This window comes from Rhodnius prolixus, unplaced genomic scaffold, assembly GCF_049639745.1.
Source record: "Rhodnius prolixus isolate KJV_2025 unplaced genomic scaffold, Rpr scaffold_3, whole genome shotgun sequence".
NCBI classification, from domain to species: Eukaryota; Metazoa; Arthropoda; class Insecta; order Hemiptera; family Reduviidae; genus Rhodnius; species Rhodnius prolixus.
The window spans coordinates 8,399,986-8,426,096 of NW_027411603.1; the positions used below are offsets into that span (position 1 = coordinate 8,399,986).

At 33.6% G+C, this 26,111-nt stretch overlaps 2 protein-coding genes across 17 annotated transcripts in view; one reads left to right on the forward strand and one right to left on the reverse strand.

Moving 5' to 3' along the window:
- LOC141453470 (uncharacterized) overlaps positions 1 to 26,111 on the forward strand; it is a 337,574-nt gene that overhangs the window by 34,051 nt on the left and 277,412 nt on the right. The window lies entirely within an intron of this gene.
- LOC141453471 (uncharacterized) overlaps positions 1 to 26,111 on the reverse strand; it is a 291,215-nt gene that overhangs the window by 24,857 nt on the left and 240,247 nt on the right. For 2 of the 13 annotated variants that reach the window (XM_074126771.1, XM_074126773.1), the window contains one exon: positions 9,744 to 9,883. The exons of 4 other annotated variants lie outside the window; for them this stretch is intronic. In XM_074126771.1, the coding sequence (XP_073982872.1) occupies positions 9,744 to 9,756 (13 nt within the window). In that variant the 5' untranslated portion in view covers positions 9,757 to 9,883. Of the gene's footprint in view, positions 1 to 7,712; positions 7,765 to 9,743; positions 9,884 to 9,962; positions 10,080 to 16,342; positions 16,502 to 18,286; positions 18,564 to 26,111 lie in introns of those variants that run through there. 7 more of the 13 variants (XM_074126775.1, XM_074126780.1, XM_074126770.1 and 4 more) reach the window with 7 other exon arrangements.

Consider the following 26,111-nt stretch of genomic DNA (forward strand, 5'->3'; position numbering starts at 1 on the left):
ATAAAATAATAATTTGTGAAAATACAAATGATCTACAGAGTTTTTTACACTATCATCCTTGCGGCTCTTGGTAAGATTTATTAAAATTATTTAAGGAGAGATGGCTCTCTACTTAATATAGGTTGCCGACCCCTGGTCTAAGATGATGATTTAGTTTATCCCTTTATTTTTAAATGAAAACTTGAATGGAGCATAAGTATGAATGGAGCAACCCCCACCACCGATTGATTGATAAATTCTTCAAAAAGAACATTTGGATAATCTTGGATTAAGTTCATTAGGGAACATGACTCCTTAAGAACTTTTTTTAAAATACCCTTTCAAAATGGATTTTTCTTTGATAACATTCAAAGGAGGTCGCTAATTGTCTGACGCGTCGTATAAATAAGTAATTTAACGTATAAATCAATACCTATACAGTCAGGACACCAACTTTTTGAGGATAAAAATGTCAAATACATTATAATTGCCAACAAGCATAAACCCTAAAGATAGACCTAATCCCTAGCACAAAATATGATTGAAGTTGGCAATAATCTTTCTTCCTTTGGGATTAATGAATCAGTCATTGAAAAACTATTTATATGAGTAGGTTAGTTTAAACGCCACGAAGCTCCCAGATTCTAAAACCCAAGGACGATCTTCAGCTAGCCCAGATTAGGAGATCCATCTCAATGAGATATTACGGCTTACCAATGGACAGATGAAGAAGAAGAAAAAGACCAGAACTAAACAAGATTTAAAAAACGTTAAACTCCACTCAGTGTCCCCGCAATAAAGATAAAATTACTACATTCTTCCTTCCTCCTCGGGATGGTAAAAAAAAAGGAACCATACAGAAACAGGTTGTCTCGAGTTTCCACTAGTTTTGCGGTCAAGGGAGAAGAAAAATTGGGTTTTAAAACCCACGTACCTAATTACTATTACATTGAGAATTATCTCTGTCTAATGCATACTCCCCTAACTAACTTATCCCTTTATTAAGGGATTAATAATTTTGGAACTTCTAGCTCGTTTTAGGCAATATTTTAAATGTATCTTTCAATTATTTATGCATGAACTCTTTAGGAAAACTCATTTTAAACCATTTGGGCACCAAAGAAATATGTGTTTAATTATTGTTATGCTCTTTACGAATAGTGGGAAGGGAAACAGGAAGAAATAAATTTGTAGGAACGACTTTCAGTAACTTCAATGCTAAGTGTGTTTGATTTGTTACAATTTTATAATATCATAATGCTGAATTTAATCGATGTATTTAGTTATCTATGCATCGAATGGATGTATCAAAAATAACTACAAGATGTGTGACGAATTGGAGGCTGTTTGTATTTACATTAAAGCAGACTTTTAAAACTCCATACGCATAGGCAACAGTATTTAACGTCGCTGATCTCTAAACAGATCGACATATCGGCTAAAAGAATAATATTTGTTCTGAATGATGATTCTATGAAAACAGCACATTAGAAGAAGGCAAGGATGCTCATTTTGAGAACTGCTGGCCCCAAGAGTGGGGCACCAATACATTGTGGGATATCCAGAAATGAAATAGCCGACACTTTGGGCTAAAAAAGGGGGTTCTCCCTTTGAAACAGCCAGTCTTCCCAGTATAGTTATATGGGCTAAAGCTGGGAAACAGAACAGGTTTTTGCCAGTCTACTTCGAGTATAACTTGGTCGCTTAATACGGAAGGGAAACAGTAATACAGTTCTCTGCTAAGAGGTAGTATCCCACGGGATGTATTTGTGGCTCATTTTAGAACCACCCTGATTGACCAAGATTATGTTCTCTGCCATTTATCCAGATTTAGACTAATTAATAATAAAAACTGTCCTCAACAAGAACAGAGAGAATTTAATGCCAACACTTAAAGAATTGTAAGAAATATTGTGCAATTTTTGAAAATTCTTTCCATCTTGAAGTCTACCCGATACGCAAATAATGTTATCCGACATAGGATTGCAAAAAAAAATGCATTTAAGGTATTTTGTTCTGTATTTGTGCAAGTGTGTGTTGGCGATTGTTAATTTGGGGTCGTCAAACGTAATTTCCATTAGATTTGGGTTTCTAGCGCAGTAATTGGGTCTTTGATAGTTCGTGTTACTTGTGGATACTGTCACAAGTGACGATTAGTAGTAATCGTTAGTGTATTATGTAGTCCTTTATACTAACACTTATAAATGTAATAATACTATACTATAGACTATTACAGTAATCACAATTACCGAGCTAACTTAATTATAGACTTAATTATGGTTAAATTTGCAATGTGAGTGGTAGTCGTTGTTCGAACAGATGTTAAAGGTACTCTTGAAGTAAACTGTTGGATTGTCAAACGCTAACTAATTTAAATTTGGAAAATACATGTGGAAAATGGAAATACTTTTTTTTTATATACATGAAAAGCTTCATCTTTAGGAATTTAAATGCCTTACAGAGTACTTGATCAGAGAATGTTTGGTGGATGCTTCTCCCAGGCTGAATTGAACGCGCTGAACTCACGTTTTCATTTCTAGACTGGTATTAAAATGTTCTATGAGAGTGAAAGAGCTATTTGGTACTAAACATGTTCATCTACTCTGGTTTCCGGGTCTTAAGGAGGATATCATGAAGCTAGGAGGTGGACTTGGCTGGCCAAACCAGGAGTCAATGTCGTCTCTACAAAATTAGGCTCAAGAGTTTTTGGAAAAAAGACAGAAACTCCCCCCCCTCCAAATCGATAATCCTCTTCTGATAAAATCTGCTGATGGATCTTTTGGTATTTGGGCAGATTAGGGTAAGGATCTTTGGTCGGGAAAAGGTAGACACAGTGGAGGATCTTATGCTGTTTCCCTTTTAAGGTTGTTGCTCTATTCGTACGGACTGCTATGATTCTTTGCTAGCTCCAGTCCATTTTTATCTCCAGGAGACTTTTATCTTAGTCTCTGACTATTGTTTTTATTATTATTATTTCGGGCAGCTTACATGGGCTAAGAAAGAAGCTATGGATAGAAAAGGGTTCCCTCTCACCGCTTAGTTATCATGCTCTGCTAGCGTTGCTTTCTTCGAACTAGTGGAGATCCTGCCGTTAATCGGAGAAATGAAAATCTGAGATTGGAAAAATCGCTTCCTCCAATTTTCTGAACTTTGTATGGTATTTTCTGCGTTGATTCTGGTGTTCTTTCCGTTTCCAATGTTGATCAGATACCGCCAGATTAGAAAGTTCCTGTGAATGCTGAGTTTCTTCTTTAACAAACTATTCTCTCTTGCTTCCAAGTTTATTTCCTTCAAGATTGGAATCTTAGTAGCTAGCCATGTTCTCCTTTGCTCCGCTCTGTGTACACTCCTGTAATCTTTGTCTTTGACAATGGTAAAAACTCCAGTGCTGACCTCTACAAGAATAATTCTTCTGAATTTCGTCTAACATTATATTTCATTTCATATTTAGGGTGAATTATAATTTGAGTGGGCCGTTACAATGTGGATATCCAACGTTGCCCTCAACATTAATGAATGAATTCCACTCATAAGCATTAAGCATAGAGCTATAATTAGTTCTGCCATTCTCAACACCTCCAGGATATAGCTTTTAGGTTTATAATTGCTTCGTCTTGTCCACGAAAAGGGGTAACAACGCCCATTACCAATTCCGTTACTAACTCACAACAAAACTCCTGAGCCCTAGTTTAAAAAACCCTGTTCGAATAAGCAAACAGTCTAACTAGATCATTAATCTCCTCCATTCAGTTTTCCAACCTCTGTAACCTGCTATCGAAACAATCTTTCACATTAATACAACCATTAATACCAAAGAAAAATGAATTATCGTCGTCTCTTGGAGTAAAACAAATTAAACGTGATTCACAGCTAAAGTGGGTGAAGATAGGCTGTAGTTGGAAAACAACAAGTTATCTTTTTGTAATGGTCTGTAATAGATGTTTCAGTCGAGAGAAAAATGTACGCTTCTATTTTCTCAGTTTTGTGGTAAACAATCCCACCACAGCCTCCTTCATCTCTCTCTCTCTCTTTTTCTCTGCTAACCCTGGGACCCTCCACATTAAATCTTATCTTCTAGTGAAACGCTTTTCCATGAATTCGGGTACCGAGTTACACTACTTTCCCCACAAGTGAACGTTTCATCATCAATAACCAACCATTATGAATTATATTAATTTATGAATGGAAAATTCAAGTTATAGAAAATCAATATAAACCCTTTTACTACAATTATAATTGATAAATTTGTTCGGATCTTTACTTTACTTTTTTACTTAATATAACTGGAGAGGAAAGGTACAGCTGCTGGTTTATGGATTTAGAAGCGTCAGTAGAGAATGCACTTAGTGCAGCCCGACAAACACACAAGCAAATGCTGAGGTATGTGGTGTAGGAAAAATTGATGAAACCCCAATTCAGAAATGAAAAAATAAATACCTAAAATACAGAAACACTTTTCCTCTAAAGTATGGAGTTAAAATAAATATTATACTACGGAAAATATTATACTAGTTATACTTATTTACAAAGAAAACGATCAAAAACCAGAAAGAAATAAATATAACAAAGCCAAAGGTTATTGAATCAATTATTTAAAATTATCTCATTATGTGGCAATGATGATAAGAGTTTTTAAGAGGAATATGATGGGGCTGCAAATGACAGTGCCATTATACTGTGGCCTTTTGCAATATTAATTTGCAAAGGTTGATTTAATATTTTTGTTGCTAATATAATTTTTATTTATTTTTTTTTTGTAGCCAGCGCCCCCCACTTTATTTTTCATTATTATTTTACAAAAATATGTTTTACCACATTGACCACTAATATTTATTTAGTAATCTCTTAGCAATCATTTTCCTGAAAATTTTAATTGTAATATTTTTGAGGTATCTGGAGTTTTTGGTCAGTTTACTTTCTTAATTACTTCTCGTAGCTGTACAGCCCGCGGTGGGCCTTGGCCTCTCGAATAACCTCATTCCAGATATATTCCTATTTTTCGCTTTTCTTCTCCAGTCATCCACTCCAACGGTCTTCTAGTCTTCCTCAACCTCCTGGAGCCAATGCCTACGTGGTCTTCCAATTCTTTTTTTGCCAAACAGTGTTACCAAACAGTAATCTGCGCGGCATACCGTTTTCAGTCATTCTTTCCACATGAGCTAGCCACTCCATTCGTCGGACTCTTATAAAGTGCGTTACGCAGACGTCTTTGTACAACTGATGGTGCTCGGAGTTCCTTTGTATTCTTCAACTATCAGTTTCATTATCATAAACCGGACCGAATATTTTCCTTGGTCAGTTTATGTATAAAAAAATCTTCGTGCCAACGTTTCGAACTATATTCAGTACAACCTCAGAGGTTCGAGAAATCTGAATGTTGACCATTTCTTGATATGGGGACTAAGATATTATTTCGATTCGATTTTGAAATAATAATAATAAAAACTAAGTCTTAGTTTCTCTCTGTTATAATTTTGTAAACATCCAGATCTCTAGTTTTTATTTTTGTAGCCCTGAAGATGACGAAACGTTGGCGTAAAGATGTTTTTTAAACTGACTAAAACGCAAAATTCCTCAAAAATAATTTCTGATCAAGGTCTGGAAAAAAGAACTGCTACAAACTTATTTTAATTGTAATAATGACGGGTTTTGTCCTCTTCGTTTTCTCCACTCTTAAGTTATTTGTAGTAATTAGAAAGTTCGAATTAACCAAGATGGGAGGGACTCTACTGGCTAAGCCGAGATGCCTGAGTTTTTACAAAATTGTCTTGACAACTTTTTTTTTTATTTAAAAGCAACCACCGGAGATCCCGGGTTCGAATCCAGTTGCTAGCTATTAGTTTTTCTCTTTGTTGGAGCATTTTACATCTCAGGGTTCGGCGGTTATTGAACAGTGCTATATGAACGACATCTAATTTAGTAGTTCGACGTAAAGAAATTAATAAAAAAAAGATTTATTTTACAAAAGAGACTGAAGATGCTGTAGGCAATCAATTTAAGAAAATATATACAATAATTTGTGACCAACAAATTTGAAACTTCGGTTGAAAAAATGTCCATCATTCTTTTTAAATTTTAGAGAACTTCTTTTAGCAGAAATTCTTGCAGCACGTTAGATACTTTGTTAATGCCATTTCAAAAAGTAATACTTCCATTATTAAAAAGTAAAAGAGACATCGAAGATGAAACAGAGAAACTACTACCATTACAATAATTTTATTTTCAAATTGAAACCATTTCCAGGAATAAAACAGGAAAAGCGAGTGTCATTTCAAAATACATTACAGAGGACGGTGTGCGAACGTGATCAGAGATCAGACTCCCTGGAATATCTAGTGCATTCATCAAGCTAAAAGCTGGAACAGCTGGAATATCAAAGTGGAAAGGATTCACCAGGGGGTAAAAAAAAAAACCCATCTCACCCAGGTTGCTGCTCTAAACCCATGCTTATGTTTGACATTACAGGAGCCATTATACTTCTCTCGCTTTCTGGGATTAAAGCAGGAATTGTTTTTAATTGAAGAAGGTTTGTTCTTTGCTAAGGGATCTACACTATTCTGGTGAAATCTTGAGCAGAAAGTGGTAACCCAGTGGCTAGAAAATGTATGGGTTTTATTTCGTTTAATTGGGTACCTGCTGATTTGCTTCTTGGCAAGTAAAAAAGAATTGTTTAGAAATTAAATTTATAATGTGATATTACAAAAGAAAATCAATAATTTTTAATTATTACCCAGTATTGCATAAAAATTTAATAAATATAAAAACTAGAATGTTATTTCCTTCGCATCCTACAGGATATTTTCAACACAGACGAGATATGGTACAAATGGAATTAATTATATTATTAAATACTGCAATATCGATTTAATTTCCTGATCAGTTACTAGAGAATCTATAAACTGTATGCCCTTGAATTCATGTTTACATATTATCATTATCGATTGCCTATCTTTCAAATTTGTGTTCAGCTTTAACCTAATTCAATTAAGTTCATTCGAACAGGTTCTATTATAATCCAAAACTGATGATTGGAAAGCTGTCCTGTTCTATCTCAGACACCCACAACTTTGCTTGAGGCAATGCCAGGATTTAATGCTCTGTGCTGTACGCGATAATGTGGTCTAGAGGCAAACTATACCTTCTAGGAGAATCACGCTCTAAAAGTGTGTGAAACAAGCCAATCAAATTTAATTCAATAGCATCCAACTATCGGATTGGATAAATGTATAGAAAATACTGTAATTAACAAATGGTTAACATTTTGAATGTGCAACAACTCAGTTGAATTTAAATTTTCCATTGAATGTTAAAATCGCTTATAGCGTTTAGCAAATATATCTCATCTAGAGTGGCCATAGGAAGCAATGGAAGAAATGGATAGTTAATTCTTAGCGGACAGAATACTACCAATTATTTTATTACTTAAACGCTCCAAAAAATAAAATAAGTACTTTAATTTAATAAAATTAAGTCTACTTTTTCAGGCAGGAAATTTATGAAATTATGCAGCAAAAGAATTATGAACTTAAATTGATTTAGGGAAATGAAATTGATGTAGCAAACCTACAGACACCCACAAATACATTCATACTGTCTCAGTGGAGTTGCTACGAAAGCCCTTTAGGCATATCGTACATAGTAGGGCTAACATTCCTACACCATACACCATTTATAATTGGTTAAAAATAATATATTTATATGTAAATTTCATGTATAAATTTAGTAAAACTTACTGCGTTTAAATTTCTACATAAATTGGACAAATTTAGCAGAATTGTCACTTACCTGTAACAAAAAAGAAATATATGTACAATATACGTAAAAAAAAGTAAAGTAACGCCTATTTTTTCAGGCGAGCTTTACATCCAACTATCAAATTAGGTGTCGTGGGCGGAGGCGATTAGCAAACACACTTTACTATAAATTCCTCATATTAACACATTAAATAAAATCGCAATACATCTTAGCTTTGCGGGTCTAGCCTCTAACCGCTCAGCTACTGTGGCGCCCAATATTTTGGTGTCTATTTCTATGAGTAATGTATTATTTAAATAAGGGACTATTTGAAACAATACTATAACCTACCTTAAGGATATAAAAGGATTAAGTTTTCCAAAGAGAGGTAGTTAAAAGTATGGCAGGAGGTTGGTTATATGCTGCACGGAAATAGTAAAAGTTAATTACTTTAGAAGAGAGGTAAGCTGCCCAAAATGTGTTCAAACTTTGAAATACGAATGCTTCTAAGTGAGTTAGATGCTTTAGACTTGTTGAGCTCAATCTTCAGCCAGGAAATTACGTAAATGGTTTCATATATGTAAATATGACCTCCTAAGATAATGATAAAATGTATTTATTGGCAAAAATGATTTTATTATGTATTATTATTTAAAATAATATTACATTTGTATTTTTAATGTGCTTTTTTTTATTACTTTGCCTGCTTTTTCTCTCTAAAAAGTCACCAATCCTTTATGAAGAAGACCAGTAATTCAACAATTAATTACTGAAAATGAATTATTTCAATATTATACGACAACACTCACTAAAATGCTACATAAAAATGTATTTTGTATTATCGAATATTCGCAAAGGTTTTATTTAAGTGGGTTACAAGTTAGCTGTAAGAGTCAGAATTGCGATCGTGTTCACTGTTTGAAATGAGTTATCGCCTGAATCATTAAATTCATTAAATTAAACACAATAGCGGAAGCAAAAACCGCAACGTAAGTGTAATAATAATAAAAAAAAGAAGTTTGCATTAAGATGCACACTGGGCACGTTTTGTGCAAAGTTCAGCTAATCCCAACATAAACTCATAAGAGATAAATGAGAGTAGTATTTTTAAATCCTTGTTTTTTGTTTTTAACTCCTAAAAATGATGAAAGGGGCCCAAAAAGAAAAACTAAACTTTAATAACTGTGTAATAAAGGAAATGAAAAAGAAACTGGGTAAACATGATATATGTATATATTTTTTTTAAATGAAAATATTAGCAGATATTGCTTCATTCAAGACTGGGAAAATAGTAATAGCTTTTCCTTAGCGCATTACTCGTACTTTCCACCAAGTTTAGCTATAAAAGAGAGGGAGAAACCTTTTCATTTTCATTGAAATTAATTTTTGGTAAAAAGTTATGTTTTTTCCTTTTAAGTATGATTTTTTTTGACTTCGCTTTTCATTTAATGAAATAATTATCAAGTTCTTATAAAAATCCAAATATGAATATTCATGAACAGGAAAGACGGCCTTCTAACAAACAAAGAAAAAAAAAGTAAAGTAAAAGTAAAGTAAAGTAAGGTAATGCCTAATTTTTCAGGCAAGCTTTACATCCAACTAACAAATTAGGTGTCGTGGACGGAGGCGACTAGCAAACATACTTTACTATAAATTCCTCATATTAACACATTAAATAGTAGGCAAGGCCTAGACTAGTACCGCAATACATCTTAGCTTTGCGGGTCTAGCCTATAACCGCCTAACATACTTTACTATAAATTTCTCATATTAACCATTAAATAGAATCCAAGGCCTAGACTAGTACCGCAATACATCTTAGCTTTGCGTGTCTAGCATCTAACCGCCAAACATACTTTACTATTAATTCCTCATAATAAAACATTAAATAGAATGCAAGGCCTAGACTAGTACCACAATACATTATAGCTTTGCGGGTCTAGCCTATAACCACTCCGACTACCGTGGCATCTCTAACACACGAAGATAAGCATATCCTTCCAAGATTAAGTAATGAAACAGAGACTCACAAAAATAATTCATTCCTGTGCTTGAATTACAAAAGATTGGTAACGTTTCTGCTGGTTTCCATCGTCTGAGGTGGATTCATGAGATTGGTGTAGAGATTTAGATTTTCTCGTTACGTTAACGTCTCTCTCTCATTTGCTGACTGAAAAGCAAGTGACTTGTTAAGAAAAAAGCCAAAACCGATAACCGAGTTCATTTAAGAGATATATTTTTTTCATTACTAAGATGAGCGTGTTAACTAGAAAAGTTTTTGTCGTCACACTAGTAAATCATTGTGGTTAACATTTACATCAGCTGTTCATGTTGTAAACAACACTTGGGATTTAAATGGCAATTAAAGGAGGTTACAATAATTAACTTTCCCCTCTCCCATTTCTGACAGTAATAAAAGCGAGCAATTAAACCTAATTACTAATACATCTTTTTTTTTTTTTTATTAAAATCTCACGAGATTCTTAGTTGTTGTTTCAGAGTAATTAGCAATGAATGTGTCAGTGAAATCAATTTATATAATTAAAGTGCAATAGTTGCCGCCTCCTTATAGTCAGGCAATATATTCTAATGGTTTGTAGACACGAGCATTGTTAAGACTAGAATACTTTAATTTAAATCATTTTAATAGAAATTTGAAGGCCAACAGTGGAGTAATCGAACTCAGTTTTTAATTTAACAAGCTGCTAACTTTTACTAATTTCGTGTTCTCATCAAAACTTCTGTTTTCTATTTAGCTGGGAAAATATGATCCCTCCTCCTTATTTTTTCACGTCATCATCATCATTTGAAAGTTATTTATTATAATAACCTGTCAAATTTTATATTTGCTGACATGTTTTTTAAAAACGTTTTAATGGAGAAAATGAGGAAAAGTAATTTTCTCTCGCAAGACTGGGTTTTCCAATCTTTTTCTTACCCTTTCCCCGAGTAGATTTTTATTTTTTTACTTAATCTTATATATTTTTTAATCTCCCTTAACAGCGACCAAGTCAAATTTTTCCTTTTTCTGGTTTTCCCTAGGAAATGACTGTTTTTAAGTCCTTTAAGTGATTTTAGAAAAAGATTTTCCTCTTTTTTTTTCTCATATCAGTGTTAATAAAAAGTTTTATACTTTTCATGATGATAACTGGTGTGATGAAGCTTTGGAGGGATGAGTTAAGGAGAAAGTTTGAAATCAGATGATGGAAGATGATATGGGATGCTGTGAGACATCATTTAATAAAAATAATACTTATGTGAAAGGTGTGGCGAAATGATAAGTTTCGAACGTGAAATTTGAGACACACAAATCTGTGAAGCAAACACTCCTCGTGAATTGTAATCAGTGGTGGGACGTACTTAGCTCTACCAAAAAATAAAAATAAATAATAAAATAAATAAATGGAACTATGAGACACAATACACTAATTCATTGCAAACAGCCCATGAGAAACAGTGATAAATTTCAAAATGGGTTGTTATTAAATAATTTTTGGCACCTGAATTCTATGAAAGTATCACTTTATTCTTTTGGCCAAATAAATTCTAAAAAACAAAATCAATCATAATATTTTTGACAAGTGATTGACAGTGAATTGTGACAAACTAAAGTGATTTGTTTTGAAACCAACAGGAGTGCTGTAGAAACATGAGAAGTATATTTATTTATTTGACTTTTATTTATGCCAGCTGGTTTCATGAGAAAATTTCTGGTATTCAAGTCAGAGATGTTTATATTGATGAAAGTGTTGGACAAAGTTGCCGTTCATTACAATAGCTTGATATTACTGCTATCTCCTGACAAAAACTTTTCCCCTTTTCAGGGAATTGCAAAAATTAAGGGGGGGGGGGTTTAGGAACTAAATTTGCTAAGGGCGTTTTGACGATAACTGCAATTAAGAGATTGTGACAATGGTAATCACAATAACAGTTACGACAATCTGCGAAAATGTGAAAAAGATCCTCCAGTACCTTTAAATGGGCTTGTTTCCTACTTCAGACTCTTTCAAAAATCTGGAACTTTCTCTAATTTCTTCTGGAAAACTTTTATTTGCCGATTTACGAAGGAATGGCGATTCGGCATACTAGGAGTTGGTTTTATTTTTCTAACAGCTGAATTATTTATTATTTAACTATTTTAGGGTTACCTTTAATTTATAGTAAAGCCTATTTTACAGGCGAGCTTTACATCCAACTACCAAATTAGGTGTAGTGGACGGGGGTGACTAGCAAACATACTTTACTATAAATTCCTCATATTAACCATTAAATAGAATGCAAGGCCTAGACTAGTACCGCAATACATCTTAGCTTTGCGGGTCTAGCCTATAACCGTTCGACTATCGTGGCGCCTGAATTTCAATTAATTAACCTTCGATTATTCGTATTCCTATTAAACTAAAAATTTTGTAAAGAATTTATTGTTTTATTTCTATTGAAAAACATTTATTCAGACCCGTCATTTTTTCTTTTCCCTTAAATGAAAAGCAGTTATAAATGTTGTACACTTTAGAATGAAGAAGCACATTTAATCCATTCGGCTATTCATAACAATAAATGATATTGTGGATTTATCACATTTGGACATGTCGCCCATATGAAATCTGGTTAGACAGTCGGTTGTAGAAGATGAACTAGATGGGTTGGAAGTTTGCCAAAACTATGCCATTAATAGTTATATGCTGGAAGCTGTATTCTATTGGTTTGGCAGCATTGTTGTTCTTGTTGCTGATATTGCTGTAGATGATAACCAAAGGAGAGCTAAAGATGGCTTTTATACACTAGCTCCAGTCTGTGATCTCCATTACTGGGGGGTTCACCTTGAACTATCCGTTTATGGTTATTATCTTCCTCCAGGAGCTTACTAGCCCATACTTCACTGTGTATGTCCAGCAATATCCAGTTACCAGACCATCCCATATCCCTTTTAGAGGTTGATTCTAATGACATACATCCGACCCAGTTACAATCTAGTAACTGAATAAAGGACAGTCGTTATTGCTCTTTACAATTTTTTAACCACATCTTCTTTGTTGTCTGTTTTATGGCTTCTTCTTTTTGTTAGACTTTAATTAGTTGATGGACTGCTTTGCTATTTTCTTGGCGTCTTCAAGAAGGACTCCTCTAAATACTTCTTACCCAGATCCAACAAGTACCTTCTTTCTGTGTTCTGATGAATTCTTGGCCTGTTGTCAACCTCCTTCCTACCTTCGCCCAGAGCCTCTTCAATTCCCACTTACTCCACTTTCAGCGGCTCTCGTTGCTATATCCTTCTGATTATTTATTGAATTTTAAATTATTTTATTTATTTTTTATTAATGATACAATTTATCAGCAAAGCAGAATTACGTCACCGTTTTGTTTTGAGTTAACGAGTTTTCCAACTCCTTTGTTATAGAGCGCGAATTCCTTTTTAATTTTCTGTTTTTTTACTTCATAAAATTATTCGTTAAATAAAAAAAAAGACAATGGCGACTAAACCTGGTAGTACGTCAGCCTGATGTGATATTCATAATGCCCAACAGAGTGCTCCTTTTCACAGAACTTTTATTTTTCATTTAAATTTATCCCACAATATCCTTCTTCTTCTTCTTTTTTTCCTTTCTTTTCTTCCTTTAAATGGAAATCTATACAATTGAAAATAAAGTCAGTCAATTAAGTAAGTGAAGGGAAGTTTTTTCTATTCTCTCTGTTTCCTGCTCTCTCCGTATTTCCTTCTCTTCTACATGAATTAAACAGATCTTTCCGAGTCCCTCAGACCCCGTTTAATTTTTTTTTTCTTTTCTTTCCATGTTTTCGAGATTATTTTCTGTTATTTAAATAGATTACGAAAGAACAGTGTCCTGTACTGTACTTTGCTAAGAGTTTTTCTTTTTAATTCCTATCATTTTTCCTCCTCTTTTATTCATCGTCTAATTTTTCTTTTATGCGAAAAATGAAAATTTTCAAGGTTGCTTTGTTTTCTTTTTCTTTTAACATGTTATTGTCATAAACCAGATTTCCTTTCATCACTTTTCCATTTAATTATTTATTCTTTTATCATTTTTAACCTGTACTTCTGCTTATTCACTCAAATTTCTTCTTTTTTTAGAAATTTAATAGGAAGAATTACTAAGTTAACTGCAGACTTTATCAAAAGACTCTTGTGTTAGCTGTTAATGTCGAGATGAGGTAAATGTCGTTGAGTACAGCCTTGAAAAAGGGGATTTAAGTAGCTATTCGTTTATGAGCAAGAGCGGAAACTTAAGATTTGATTGGAAAGACTGAAGGACTAAATAGAATAAAAGATACAATTACTGAATACAAGTTGAATGGCTAACGCAATTCGGCCTTTGGAATACGTTCTGGTGACGTATCTATTGAGCTATCGCTGGAGCAATTGTTGTTTGGTGGGGGCACCATGATCAATAGGTTTTTTTGTCATTGAAATCTATAAAACAAAATAGCCCATAATAGATAGTATACTGGAGGAGTAACAAGTAATACTTTTAACTTGCAAAGTGTTATCAGCACACCGAAAACGCCGATAAATGAAGAATAAAACACATCTCTATCCGCATTGAGTAACCAAGTCGGTCAAAAAAAAAAGAAAAAAAGCTTAAATGTGAGTTTAAGGTGGACCTACATAAGTCTTGTGAGTCAAATGGTTAAATATGAGTTTAAAGTGGATCTACATAAGTCTTGTGAGTCACCAACATGGTTAAATGTGAGTTTAAGGTAGACCTACATAAGTCTTGTGAGTCACATGGTTAAATACGAGTGTAAGGTGGACCTATATAAGAGTCTTGTGAATTACCAAAAAAGGTTAAATGTGAGTTTAAGGTGCACCTATTTGTCTAGTGAATCACCAACTTGGATAAATGTGGGTGTAAGATAGTCCTATATAATGCTTAGGGAGTTATTAGTCACAGTTAAATGTGAGTGTGAAGTGGTTCTACATATTTATGTCTAGTGAGTCAACAACATTGTTAAATATGAGGTGGACCAACATAAGTATAGTGAGCCTCCAACAAGGCTCAATAAGGTGGTCTTATATAAGTCTAGTGAGACATAAACATGGTTAAATAAGGTGGTCCTATATAAGTCTAGTGAGACACAAGCATGGTTAAATGTGAGTTTAAGACAGCCCTGTTTAAGTTTAGTGAGCCGCCTATATAGTTAAATGTGAGTGTAAGATAGTCCTACATAGGTCTAGTGAGTCACTATCATGTGTTAAATGTGAGAGTAAGATAATCCTATATAAGTCTAGTGAGTCGTCAACATGGTTAAATGTGAGTGTAAGATAATCCTATATAAGTCTAGTGAGTCGTCAACATGGTTAAATGTGAGTTTAAGGTGGACCTATATAAGAGTCTTGTGAGTTACCACAAAGGTTAAATGTGAGTTTAAGGTGCGCCTATATAAGTCTAGTGAATCACCAACTTGGATAAATGTGAGTGTAATATAGTCCTATATAATGAATGCTTAGGGAGTCATTAGTCACAGTTAAATGTGAGTGTAAGATAGTCCTACGTAGGTCTAGTGAGTCACTATCATGTGTTAAATGTGAGTGTAAGATAGTCCTATATAAGTCTAGAGAATCGTCAACATTGTTAAATGTTAGTTTAAGATAGCGCTGTATAAGTCTAGTGAGTCGCCAACACGGTTAAATGTGAATGTAGAAACTGCATTTATGTTTTCAGAAATTGCCACTAGAGTTCTCCACCGGATGGAGTATAAAATAAGCTTACAGCCTATTTAATGGCGGCATACTAGCCCATTTCTTTATTACCTATTTCACGATAAAACAAAACAAATTCTCAACTTTTTTGATTCTATTAACGATAAATGGGTAAAACATGAAGTACTACCCCAAAAGAAATATCATTTATCGTATTTTTAATGAGAATGTTTTTTTCTTGCTTTAATCGAAAGTTAATCAAATACCTATGGGAGAAATGTTGGAAAAAAAATTTTAAATTAATTATTTCTAAGCAATTATCACGTTTGAAGTAGTGGCCAATCAGAATGCAGTACGGTTGCAGACTGTGGGCGGGACATGCCCACCTCTAGTTTAACCACGCCCCGTCCAATGAAAGCCAGTCATGGGCTGGGTCAAAGCATACTAACAATGGTGCTATAATACCTTTCACTTATTTTTCTAATTCTTTCATTATTTTCTCATATTTTATTAACTTTTTTGCTGTTTTAGAAATTATATTGATTTTATGCAGATATTGAGATAAAATGCTTGCAAATAATTCGAAAAGAAAAATCATTCTCAATTTTCAAGATTTTTTTTTCAAGTTAAGATCGTTTTCGATTAGTTTTCGTTCATAATCGATAGTTTCACTTTACTTTCTCACGAAAAGAATCTCGTATGAACACTCACATGACTTTTTCTTACCAAAAATTTACGAAAAGAATTGAATTTTCTTGTAACTTAGAATTGCTTAATAAAGAGATCAAATTAATAATAATGTTGATAGAATGCGATAAATTCACTCTGAACCAAATTATTAATTGAGAAAAACTTATAAGCCAAACTGACATTTAAGCTTAAGTACGCTATTTGATCAGCTTCAAATGAATCCGTTTGGCTAATTCACAGTAAATTATAGGAAAAGCCTTTCTTTAAAATTGCACTTACGGTGTATTGACTTGCTTTCTTCTTGGAAGTTTGGTTAGAAATTTAATAATCAAATACTTAGAGGTAGTAAAACCTTAAAATATCTAAAATGAAAGTTTAGAAAACCTTATCTAACCACTCCAAAATAGATGAGTTATTTAAATAAATATTATTACTAACACAAAAATAGAAAGAAAATCTGATCTATCAGCTGATAAAAACAATGAAACTAATTATAAAATGATTATTAAAATCACCTGTAATTATTTGCGAATTTACATCATTAATGTAAATGTCATTTATGGTAAATTACGCTATGAAAGGAGATTTAACAGGCGCTTTTGTGAAACAATGCACAAAGTAATCCAGGGAAAGGTGGGATTCACTTGTTACTAGTCCTTAAAGCTCTTTGTTAGGACTAGCAAAATCCTTCCCCTTTTATTCACTAGCAATTAGTGAATGCCTAGCACTAAGTTTCAACGAAGCATGTACTTAATTCTACCTTTAATTAAGGAGGATCATAAAATTATTGAATACATGATCATTGAATACATGGTACACTTTTCTCTTGTCGTTGATTCCAATTTAGTACTTTTTTTTAAAGAAAGAAAAAGGAATTAAATTCACTGAAGAACTCGGAATAGACTCATGTTTAAATTACCTAGGCATGACTTTGATCCAACCTTGAGGAAATTTATTGTAAGTGGTTAAAAAACGGAAAAGGATTGAACATAAAGTAGTTCAACGTTTCTATTTGAAAACGGACATTTATGGCGCAGCAGGACATTACCAAAAATCTCTTCTAGGAGATTAACTGCGAATTAACAACTAATATCTCCAACCTACACTCTGTACAAGTCGAACCAGCAGAGTATGCATGCATCTATTTGGACTTATGGCCGGTTGTTGACACGGTTTATTGGTGGCGAATGATCTAAATAAAATGAACAATGAGTGAAATATGTAAACAGCAAATCATGGAAAGACATCATCCTGGATCTACAGACTAGTGGGATGACCAGATTTTTGTGTTTCACTCGGATGATTTAAACAATGTGATCCTGTAAACTTTTGAAGTAAATCACAAGCTTGGATCCATGGATATCAATATAGATTTGGAGAGAGAGGTAGTAAAACCTTAAAATATCAAAATGGAAGTTTAGAAAACCTTATTTAACCCCTCGTAGATGAGAGTATAAGATGGTCGATCTATGTAGGTATCGTGAGAGTCACTAAAACGGTTAAATTCTTATTAAAACTAAAATTTTTTTTATATAATCAATCAAATTTATGATTAAATTGTATCTTTAATCAGTGTCAATCTCTGCCCGTGCGGTGATTTGGCGTTAAATTCATTTGGAGTCACTAATGTTAATCGTGGATATACTCGTTCGTTTTCGGACGACAACGCAACGCGAGTAAATTTTTAAAACGGACACATTTTATTCAGTGAAGTGGCACTTCTGGCCAGCTGATTTGCTTCAAATTAAGACATTTATTTCCACATTTAATTCTCTATAATATTATAAAGGTATCAAGACAACAATAATGGCACTTCAAAGAAATGTCTAATCATTAACAACTCCTTAAAGACAAAAAAGAAAAACTGATTTAGTAAAGTGATATCTATCGGTTGATCGATTTTGACTCTTAAGCTATTGTAATTATCGGATTTGAACTTCCTCCGATTTTTTCCCTTTTCGATTAACTGGCGTATAAAAATTAACCCAAATAAGTCTAAATACATAGTCTTCACACTCAAACATCAAACACCAGCCGACCATGTGCGGTACCTTGGAATGTACCTAGACAAGAGGCTTACCTGGAACCCCCATACAAGACTTAAACGTAACGAACTAAACAAACGATACAAACTTCTAGCCAGACTACTCGACTCAAAACTCTCACTACAGAACAAACGACGACTGTATACAGCTCTTCTCGCACAAATATGGACTTACTTACGGACTCGAACTTTACCGAACAGCTAAAAAATCCAACATCAATAGACTGCAAGAACTCCAATCCGAAATACTCCGCCGCATAGTAGACGCTCCATTCTATGTTAGCAACCATACAATCCATACAGATCTCCAAATTCTGCAAACTTGTCTTCAACTACGCTACCCTCCAATCCTCGAAGACGGCTGAGGCGCCGTTGGCCCCGAGACCAACTGGGTGACTAATGGCGGCCATCACTGGATGACCGTCATTCACGTCTGCCACGTTATTTATGAATACACTATTAACAAAAAAAAAAAAATTAAATGCGCAATAAATGCGTTGATTGTAACTAAATAAGTAAACGATTTAAACAAATTAATATGAATATTTAATAAGGCAATAATAACCAAATATCGCTGGATTTGTAAAATAGCTGCCTAAACCTGGGGATTGGTGAGCCCGTAATCCTTTAGGGGCTTAACCTGTCGGGGAGGGGGAGCAGATTGTGCAAATTTGGTCCAACCTGCTGCAAAGGGTCACATCCTTCTAGGAATGCATTATTAATGCCATCTAATGTTGTTATCTATGTGATAATTAGCAATGTAAAGTAATGTATAATTAAATGACTAATACAGAGTAGTTGAACTATTTGTATGTAAATAATAGATTGTCAGGATAGTCGATCTCATTTGAATTATGTAGTTACATTAGTTTTACAGTAGAGTTTCATCAATCAATAGGGATAATAATAAAGAAAAACTATAATTACTGCGCAGTTCTAGGAAAACTAAAAAATTAAAAACTAACCACTAAACGAGAAATCCTTTGTTTATTTTTTCTGCTTTTCTTTAAAAAGTATGAATTTCAAAAAAGTTGTATTTTTCTGTAGAAAGACGAAGGTCTAGTTTCCGCCATTGGTAGTTTCTGTACTGATGGGAGGTCAAGTATTTCAAGATTATAATTCTGCTAGAGACAGTTGTCTCAAGCCTACTTGGGAATACATTAGCTGCTGAGAGATATGGAAAACCATGGTGTAGTTTCCATTGGGAACCGGAAATATATCTCGTTGAAGGCAATGATGGTATTTCTCCTAACCAAATAGGAAGTGGATGATATCGTATGTCTTACTAGGGTTTGTAAATTTAACCGACTTTTCCATTTACTTTCCTGAAAAATAAAAGTAAGAAGGCGCCACGATAGCAGAGCGGTTATAGGCTAGACCCGCAAAGCTAAGATGTATTGCGGTACTAGTCTAGGCTTTGCATGTTAATATTAGAAATTTATAGTAAAGTATGTTAGGCGGTTATAGGCTAGACCCGCAAAGCTAAGATGTATTGCGGTACTAGTCTAGGCTTTACATGTAAATATTAGAAATTTATAGTAAAGTAGGTTTGCTAGTCGCCTCCGTTCACGACACCTACTTTGGAAGTTGGACGTAAAGCACGCCTGAAAAAATAGGCAATTACTATACTTTACTAAAATTAAGATGTTAAAAATATAAGTCACTTTGATTTTCAGTTCACATTTTTTATTTCAAAGATAAAGAAAAGGTCTTTCAACACTGTCCGGCGATGGACAGTGTTGTCTCTGTAACGAGAGGATACTGTCAGGAGGTTGCCAGTGCAATGAAATAAGCTCCGGGCGCTAACAACCGCAGATATCAGTCAAGTTAAAAATTATATTAGTACAAATTTTTAATGCATAAGTTGATTCTTTATAAAATACCTTCGTGGGGGGGGGGGGGGATAGTAAAAAAGTTCTAAACTATTGATTTAATAGAAATTATTATCATTAAAAATCCTAATGGCGGATCGAACAAGGGTCTAGTGGGCGTGTATACTGACCAATAGAACCGTAGGTAGGTAGGGGTTAACCACGCTCAATTACACGCCCACATACCAGTTCCAATTTCCACCACTATGATTTTTAAGGCTAAGAATTCTTGTCAAAAATGTACTCTTGAATTTTTTCCTCCATAGGTATTTAGGTAAAGAATGAAATTATGCAATAACAAATTATTTTGAAGATTTATTTTACGTTTCTGCAAGTGACAAATTGTCTCAAGGTAATCTGGTAAGCAAGATTAAATAGGCATGGTCGGGACGGGACTACATCTAGATCAATTACCAGCGCAAAAGTAGAAGCCACCTAGTGCCGTTTGCTGTGACTAGTGACAAGGACAAACGTTGCATGATGGGTAACTAACTTTCCATCCTAAAAGCGGAAAGTGAAGAGGTATTTAATAGAACACCTTATGCTACAGTGCTCTACCAGGTACCGCCCAAGAAATTCTCCAAGCATTGACCCCCATATTTAGGTAACTAATTTCCAAGACTGGAGTCCTAACCCTAAAAACTATTGCATATTATATTTTCGTATCAATATCGATGCAAAGAAAAAGGAAATTCCTTCCTTGCGTAAGTTCTTTTTAGGTAATTTTAGATTCCTGATAACAAACTGCTTTATTGCTTCCCTACACTCTCTCCCACTTAGAGTAGCAGAGACTTCTAGGGAGCAACGCTCCCCGGGGGGTCACCACAGTCCAGTATACTATCCAGAAAACATTCTCACACTACTCACATTGAACACAACAACTTACAAACTATGCCACTACAATTCTAAAGGCACCATCATTTACACCTTAGTATTCTATCTCCAGAAATTAGTTAAGAAAGTACACTACGAAGTAAAGTCATTACCTTCCAAACTAGTTGGAGTTGGCTCTTCTCCTCTCCTTGCAAAAATCTAGACAGTCAGGAACTCTTAAAGAATGTTAAAGAGGTTTGAATCCCACACAAATACATCTGGTGTAATTGGAAGGCTCCTAAGTTTGGTTAAAATAATCAAAATCAAATTAATTTTAACTAAAATTATATAAACTTAATTTTTGTTTGATTTTAAAGATTTCTCAAACATTTCTTTGAGAGAATTTTTGAATAAACTTATTTGCAAAGGAGGAAAAAGAGTTATAAAAAAATGTATTAAAAAGAAGGAAGAAGCAAATTTGTTGTGGAAGTTACAAAATAAAGTTGGGTATGACGCAGGTGGACAAGTGACGGTTGATTTTCTTTTATATGTCGGCTGCAACGTCGGCTAACAAGAAGTAAAGAAAGAAGTGGCCTTAGACCAACGAAGAGAGAGCGAACTGAGTGAGGAAATGAGCGGATGTCCCAAAGGAAAAATCTATCCCATATCTACTTTCACTCGGTGAAGCTAACCTTAAGTGTCACTGACGTTTTGTTCTTTACAGCATCAAACCTCCTACACTGGCCAAAGTATATGAGATCACCTCTAATCCTTAAAAAGCACATGATCTTTGAATTCTTTTCTATGTCTTCGTTAAATAAACTGTCTTTTAAATGAGTCAATTTGAATTTAACTATCTGACGGTATCTTGCCAATCCTAGTCCATTTCCGTACTTTACAATATTACATCATTTCAACTAAAGAAGCATACCAAAATGGAAATAAATCCTCCATATTCTATCACTTAGCAAATGCAAAATTTTAATAAATCTATTTAAGGTCCATTAAAAAAAAAACACTGCAAATCACTGGGAAAGGTGAGCTGTAAAAGAAAATAAAGAGAAAATCCCAGGAGCCAACAGCTGGATTCGAAACTGAGTTAAGTAGGCTTAACCACTGAAATAATCTATTCCCTGATATTTTCTTATTACATTTTGTATTTCAAAAACAATATTAGAATTCCTTATAATTAATAATAATAATTCCTCATTACTTAAAAATGAAAATACCATCAGAATTCAATATTTAGTTCCTGCCACTCCCCAAAATAGATTAAAGTAATGTAAAGTAAAGCCTAATTTTCAGGCAGGCTTTACGTCCAACTACCAAATTAAGTGTCGTAGACGGAGGCGACTAGCAAACATACTTTACTATAAAATTCCTTATAGTAACCATTAAATAAAATGCAAGGCCTAGACTAGTACCGCAATACATCTTAGTTTTGCGGGTCTAGTCTATAACATACTTTACTATAAATTCCTCATATTAAAACATTAAATAAAATTCAAGGCCTAGACTAGTACCGCAATACATCTTAGCTTTGCGGGTTTAGCCTATAACCGCCCCTAACATTCTTTACTATAAATTCCTCATATTAACCATTAAATAAAATGCAAGGCCTAGAGTACCACAATACATCTTAGCTTTACGGGTCTAGCCTATAACCGCCGTGGATATTATTGGAAGTTAAAAAATAGATTATATGTTGTTGTTTCCTCGACTGGATCAATTTTTTTAAATTTCTTGAATTGGGAACATAACATTTTAATCCAGATATTTAGTTTGACGTCTTCAAATACTCGTATTTATTGGTTAGAATAGTCAATATTTTTTGTAAGAATATACAAAAAGTAACCAAAAATGTTAATATAACAATTGGAAAACTGAATTACTCAGAAAATTCAGCCATATTTGAGTCAACGAATGAGCCTAAATATTGCAGTTATTTATTTATTTTTAATACAGTTGGGAGCTTTTCCCTCTTACCTAAATATTTCTCTTTTTAGTTAATAAAAAAAGCTCATCAAGTAAACTTGAAGGAAAGCTGGGAAGGTGGTTTAGGTCCTACGTACTTGGCCTTCATTCTCTATTTATTTTTAGGACACTATAGATCAATACAAGCAAGCAATGTTTTCTCCCAGCTTTTCCGTTGTTTCCTTATTTTTTATTCATTCCATTTTCAGGCCTTTAGCTTCTTTTTGCAGCCCTTTACCTCTGTCTCATCCTCTTCTCTTTTTTTCAATTTAACAATTTTGTTTTCTTTCAACTTTTTCGATTATTCTTGCTTTCTTCAAAATTTTGTTTTGAATTTTTAACCTGCTTTGTAAATTATTTATACTAAATGTTTTCGGTCAAACATGACAATTGGTGTGTTAGAAAAATACGCCTTGAATAGGGTAACATATGGATAGTATTTCGGCAATCTTTAGGAAATAAACATTATGCGCTGATTGGGTGTCTATCCTCTGCGTTGATTGGATGAGAACTGAGCACCGAGAAAGGTGTGAAAAGGTCGTCAAGGTAGTAGAAAACTTGTCAGATTCAGGAGGGTTGTTAATTTTTTTGCAATCCCACTTAGACTTTTTTCCCTTTAGCTTTTCTTGCCATCATCAGAATTTTTCTCATGTCTCCTGAGGCACTACTACTATATTTTCCTTCATTCGACAGACATCCTTAACTATCCTGACATTTTTTTTTAATCGTTATACTCTTTTTACACCCTGCCTTCATTGAAGTTTTCCGAAATAGGAGAATTTTCTTAATGTCCCAGTTGATTAGCGTTCACGTCGCCGAGATAATAGTTTATTTTCAAATACACCATTATCTTCCACACATTCTACTAATAATCGACCCCCTTTTATTAATATAAACATCGACCGTTTCAATTGATATTAGAGTTGAACCATTGAAAATATCTTCGCCCAGACAATTTAAAGAACCAATTCGCGAATTTAAATCCCTTCTTAAAGAATTGGTAAGTTAGAATATTTAGTAGTAACCTCCTGGATAAGCTCGGCTTATATAGAAGTATATAAATATATCTTTTAATTGGCCTCCAACATATCACTCCCAAAAAAAAAGAAAATTAATTTGTTCTTAACCATAGTAAAACAATAATATCGACTTTATAAATTAAATTGGAATTAAAAGAACATTTTTTACTTAACAAAACCATTATCCCACCACTAGCTCTACCCAGAGATTTCCCTTTAACTGCTTCACCCAAAATTATTCTTTAGAAAATTTGGAACACCAAATGCTTTTCTTATAAATCCAAGATTCAGTAAAATACAAACTTTCAAAGTTGAAAAATATCGATTGCAAGATCAAGATGATATACTGTATTCCAATGATAGGAGATTAAATTTATTGGAATCAAAAAATATTTACCTCAGTTATGAATCCTTAATTAATCTTTGTTGTAAATCCAATTGCTTTCTAGAATGCGATCCAACAAGGAATCAAAATATCACTTCCTAGTCAATCAAATTGAATTAATTGAAAGTAAGAGGCGCCACGGTAGTTGAGCGGTTATAGTCTAGACCCGCAAAGCTAAGGTGTATTGCGGTACTGGTCTAGGCCTTGCATTTTATTTAATGTGTTAATATGAGGAATTTACAGTAAAGTATGTTTGCTAGTCGCCTCCGTCCACGGCACCTAATTTGGTAGTTGGACCTAAAGCCTGCCTGAAAAAATAGGCGATTACTTTACTTTTATTTTACTTTTTTAATTGAAAATAATTTTAAGTATACTTTTAAGTAAATGAAGGGATTGTTCTTTACAACATTCATCCCAGAATATATTTATTTCCAAACATACATGTTCTACACTTTACGAGTGCATGGTTTTATCTGTTCAGCGATCAACAACTTAGTTACATTATTAGTCTACAGGAAACTGAATATGGTTTAAAAATAATGCTGAACCGCAGTGAACTATTTAAGAGTGGTTATCAAATAAGACAGACAGATTCATTTGATCTTTCTCTGAAATACACGCCTGCCAAAATCTGCCTTAAACATAATTTTTTCTATTTTAATTAACCAGCGATTCCATTCATACATCTTTCCATTAATTTATTGTTCAATTTATTGAAATATCAAAGTAAGATTTCTTTAGAAACTTTAGATAAAGAACCCATAGAGTAAAATGATATATGATTCTAAACACAATGAACTAGATAAAATAGAACAGCAGGTTATAAAGTGTCCAAAGTTATTTTACCAACAATAAAATCGTTTCTAGGAAGATAATAATCGATGTTTGAATAACACATAACTTTGACACATACATCCATACCGCTTATAATAGTTTTACTAGAACGTACTATTATAATGCTACTAGTCTCGATATATTATTTACTTTAAGCTACAATTTACTTAAATATAAAAATAGTCCACCTTTAAGTATGCTTTATTTGGAATGGTTTCCTCACAATAGTTTTATTGGCATTCCATTATTAACAAATTTTCAGTACGCTATTACAATAAATAGATAGTTTATATTATAATTAGTTTAATCGATATATTTGTGACTGTGTGTCTAATTTATATTATACACGATATACATTAAAAAAATGGTGTTGCATTAAGACGACCTTATTAAAGAATTACTCCAGGAAGATTTCAAATAAAGTTAACTTAATTTATCTTACACAATTGCCGAATGGACTTATAACTTTACACAATATTTTTCCTTGGTAAAATATTTTGGAAGATGGAGGTCTTGATTATATCAGATGTGACCATTGAATTTATGTATTAAAAACTTTGTAGGTGACAAAAGCTGATTATTTCTTCTCTTGGGAGTAAATGGTATCTAACAACGAAGTCCTTTGACTACTAAATCTCAAATCTAGGTAAGATATTTCGCGTGTATTCTTCCATCCTTCAAATAAAAATATTGGTAACCTTTACGGTAGAGGCGTGACCAGTAAAGCTAATATGTATTGTGGTACTGGGTTCGATTCCCCCGGTCTTAGGCCTTGAATTTTATTTAATGGTTAATAAAAGAAATTTACAGTAAAGTATGTCTGCTAGTCGCCTCCGTCTACGACACCTAATTGGTAGTTGGACGTTAAGGCCCGTCTGACAAAAATAGGCGATTACTTTACTTTTTATTGGTAACCTTTACTATTGTAGTAAGTAAAGTAATGCCTATTGTTTCAGGCAGGCTTTACGTCAAACTACCAAATTAGGTGCCGTGGACGGAGATGATTAACAAACATACTTTACTGTAAATTTCTCATATTAACACATTAAATAAAATGCAAGACCTAGACTAGTACCGCAACACATTTTACTAACTGCTCGGCTATCGT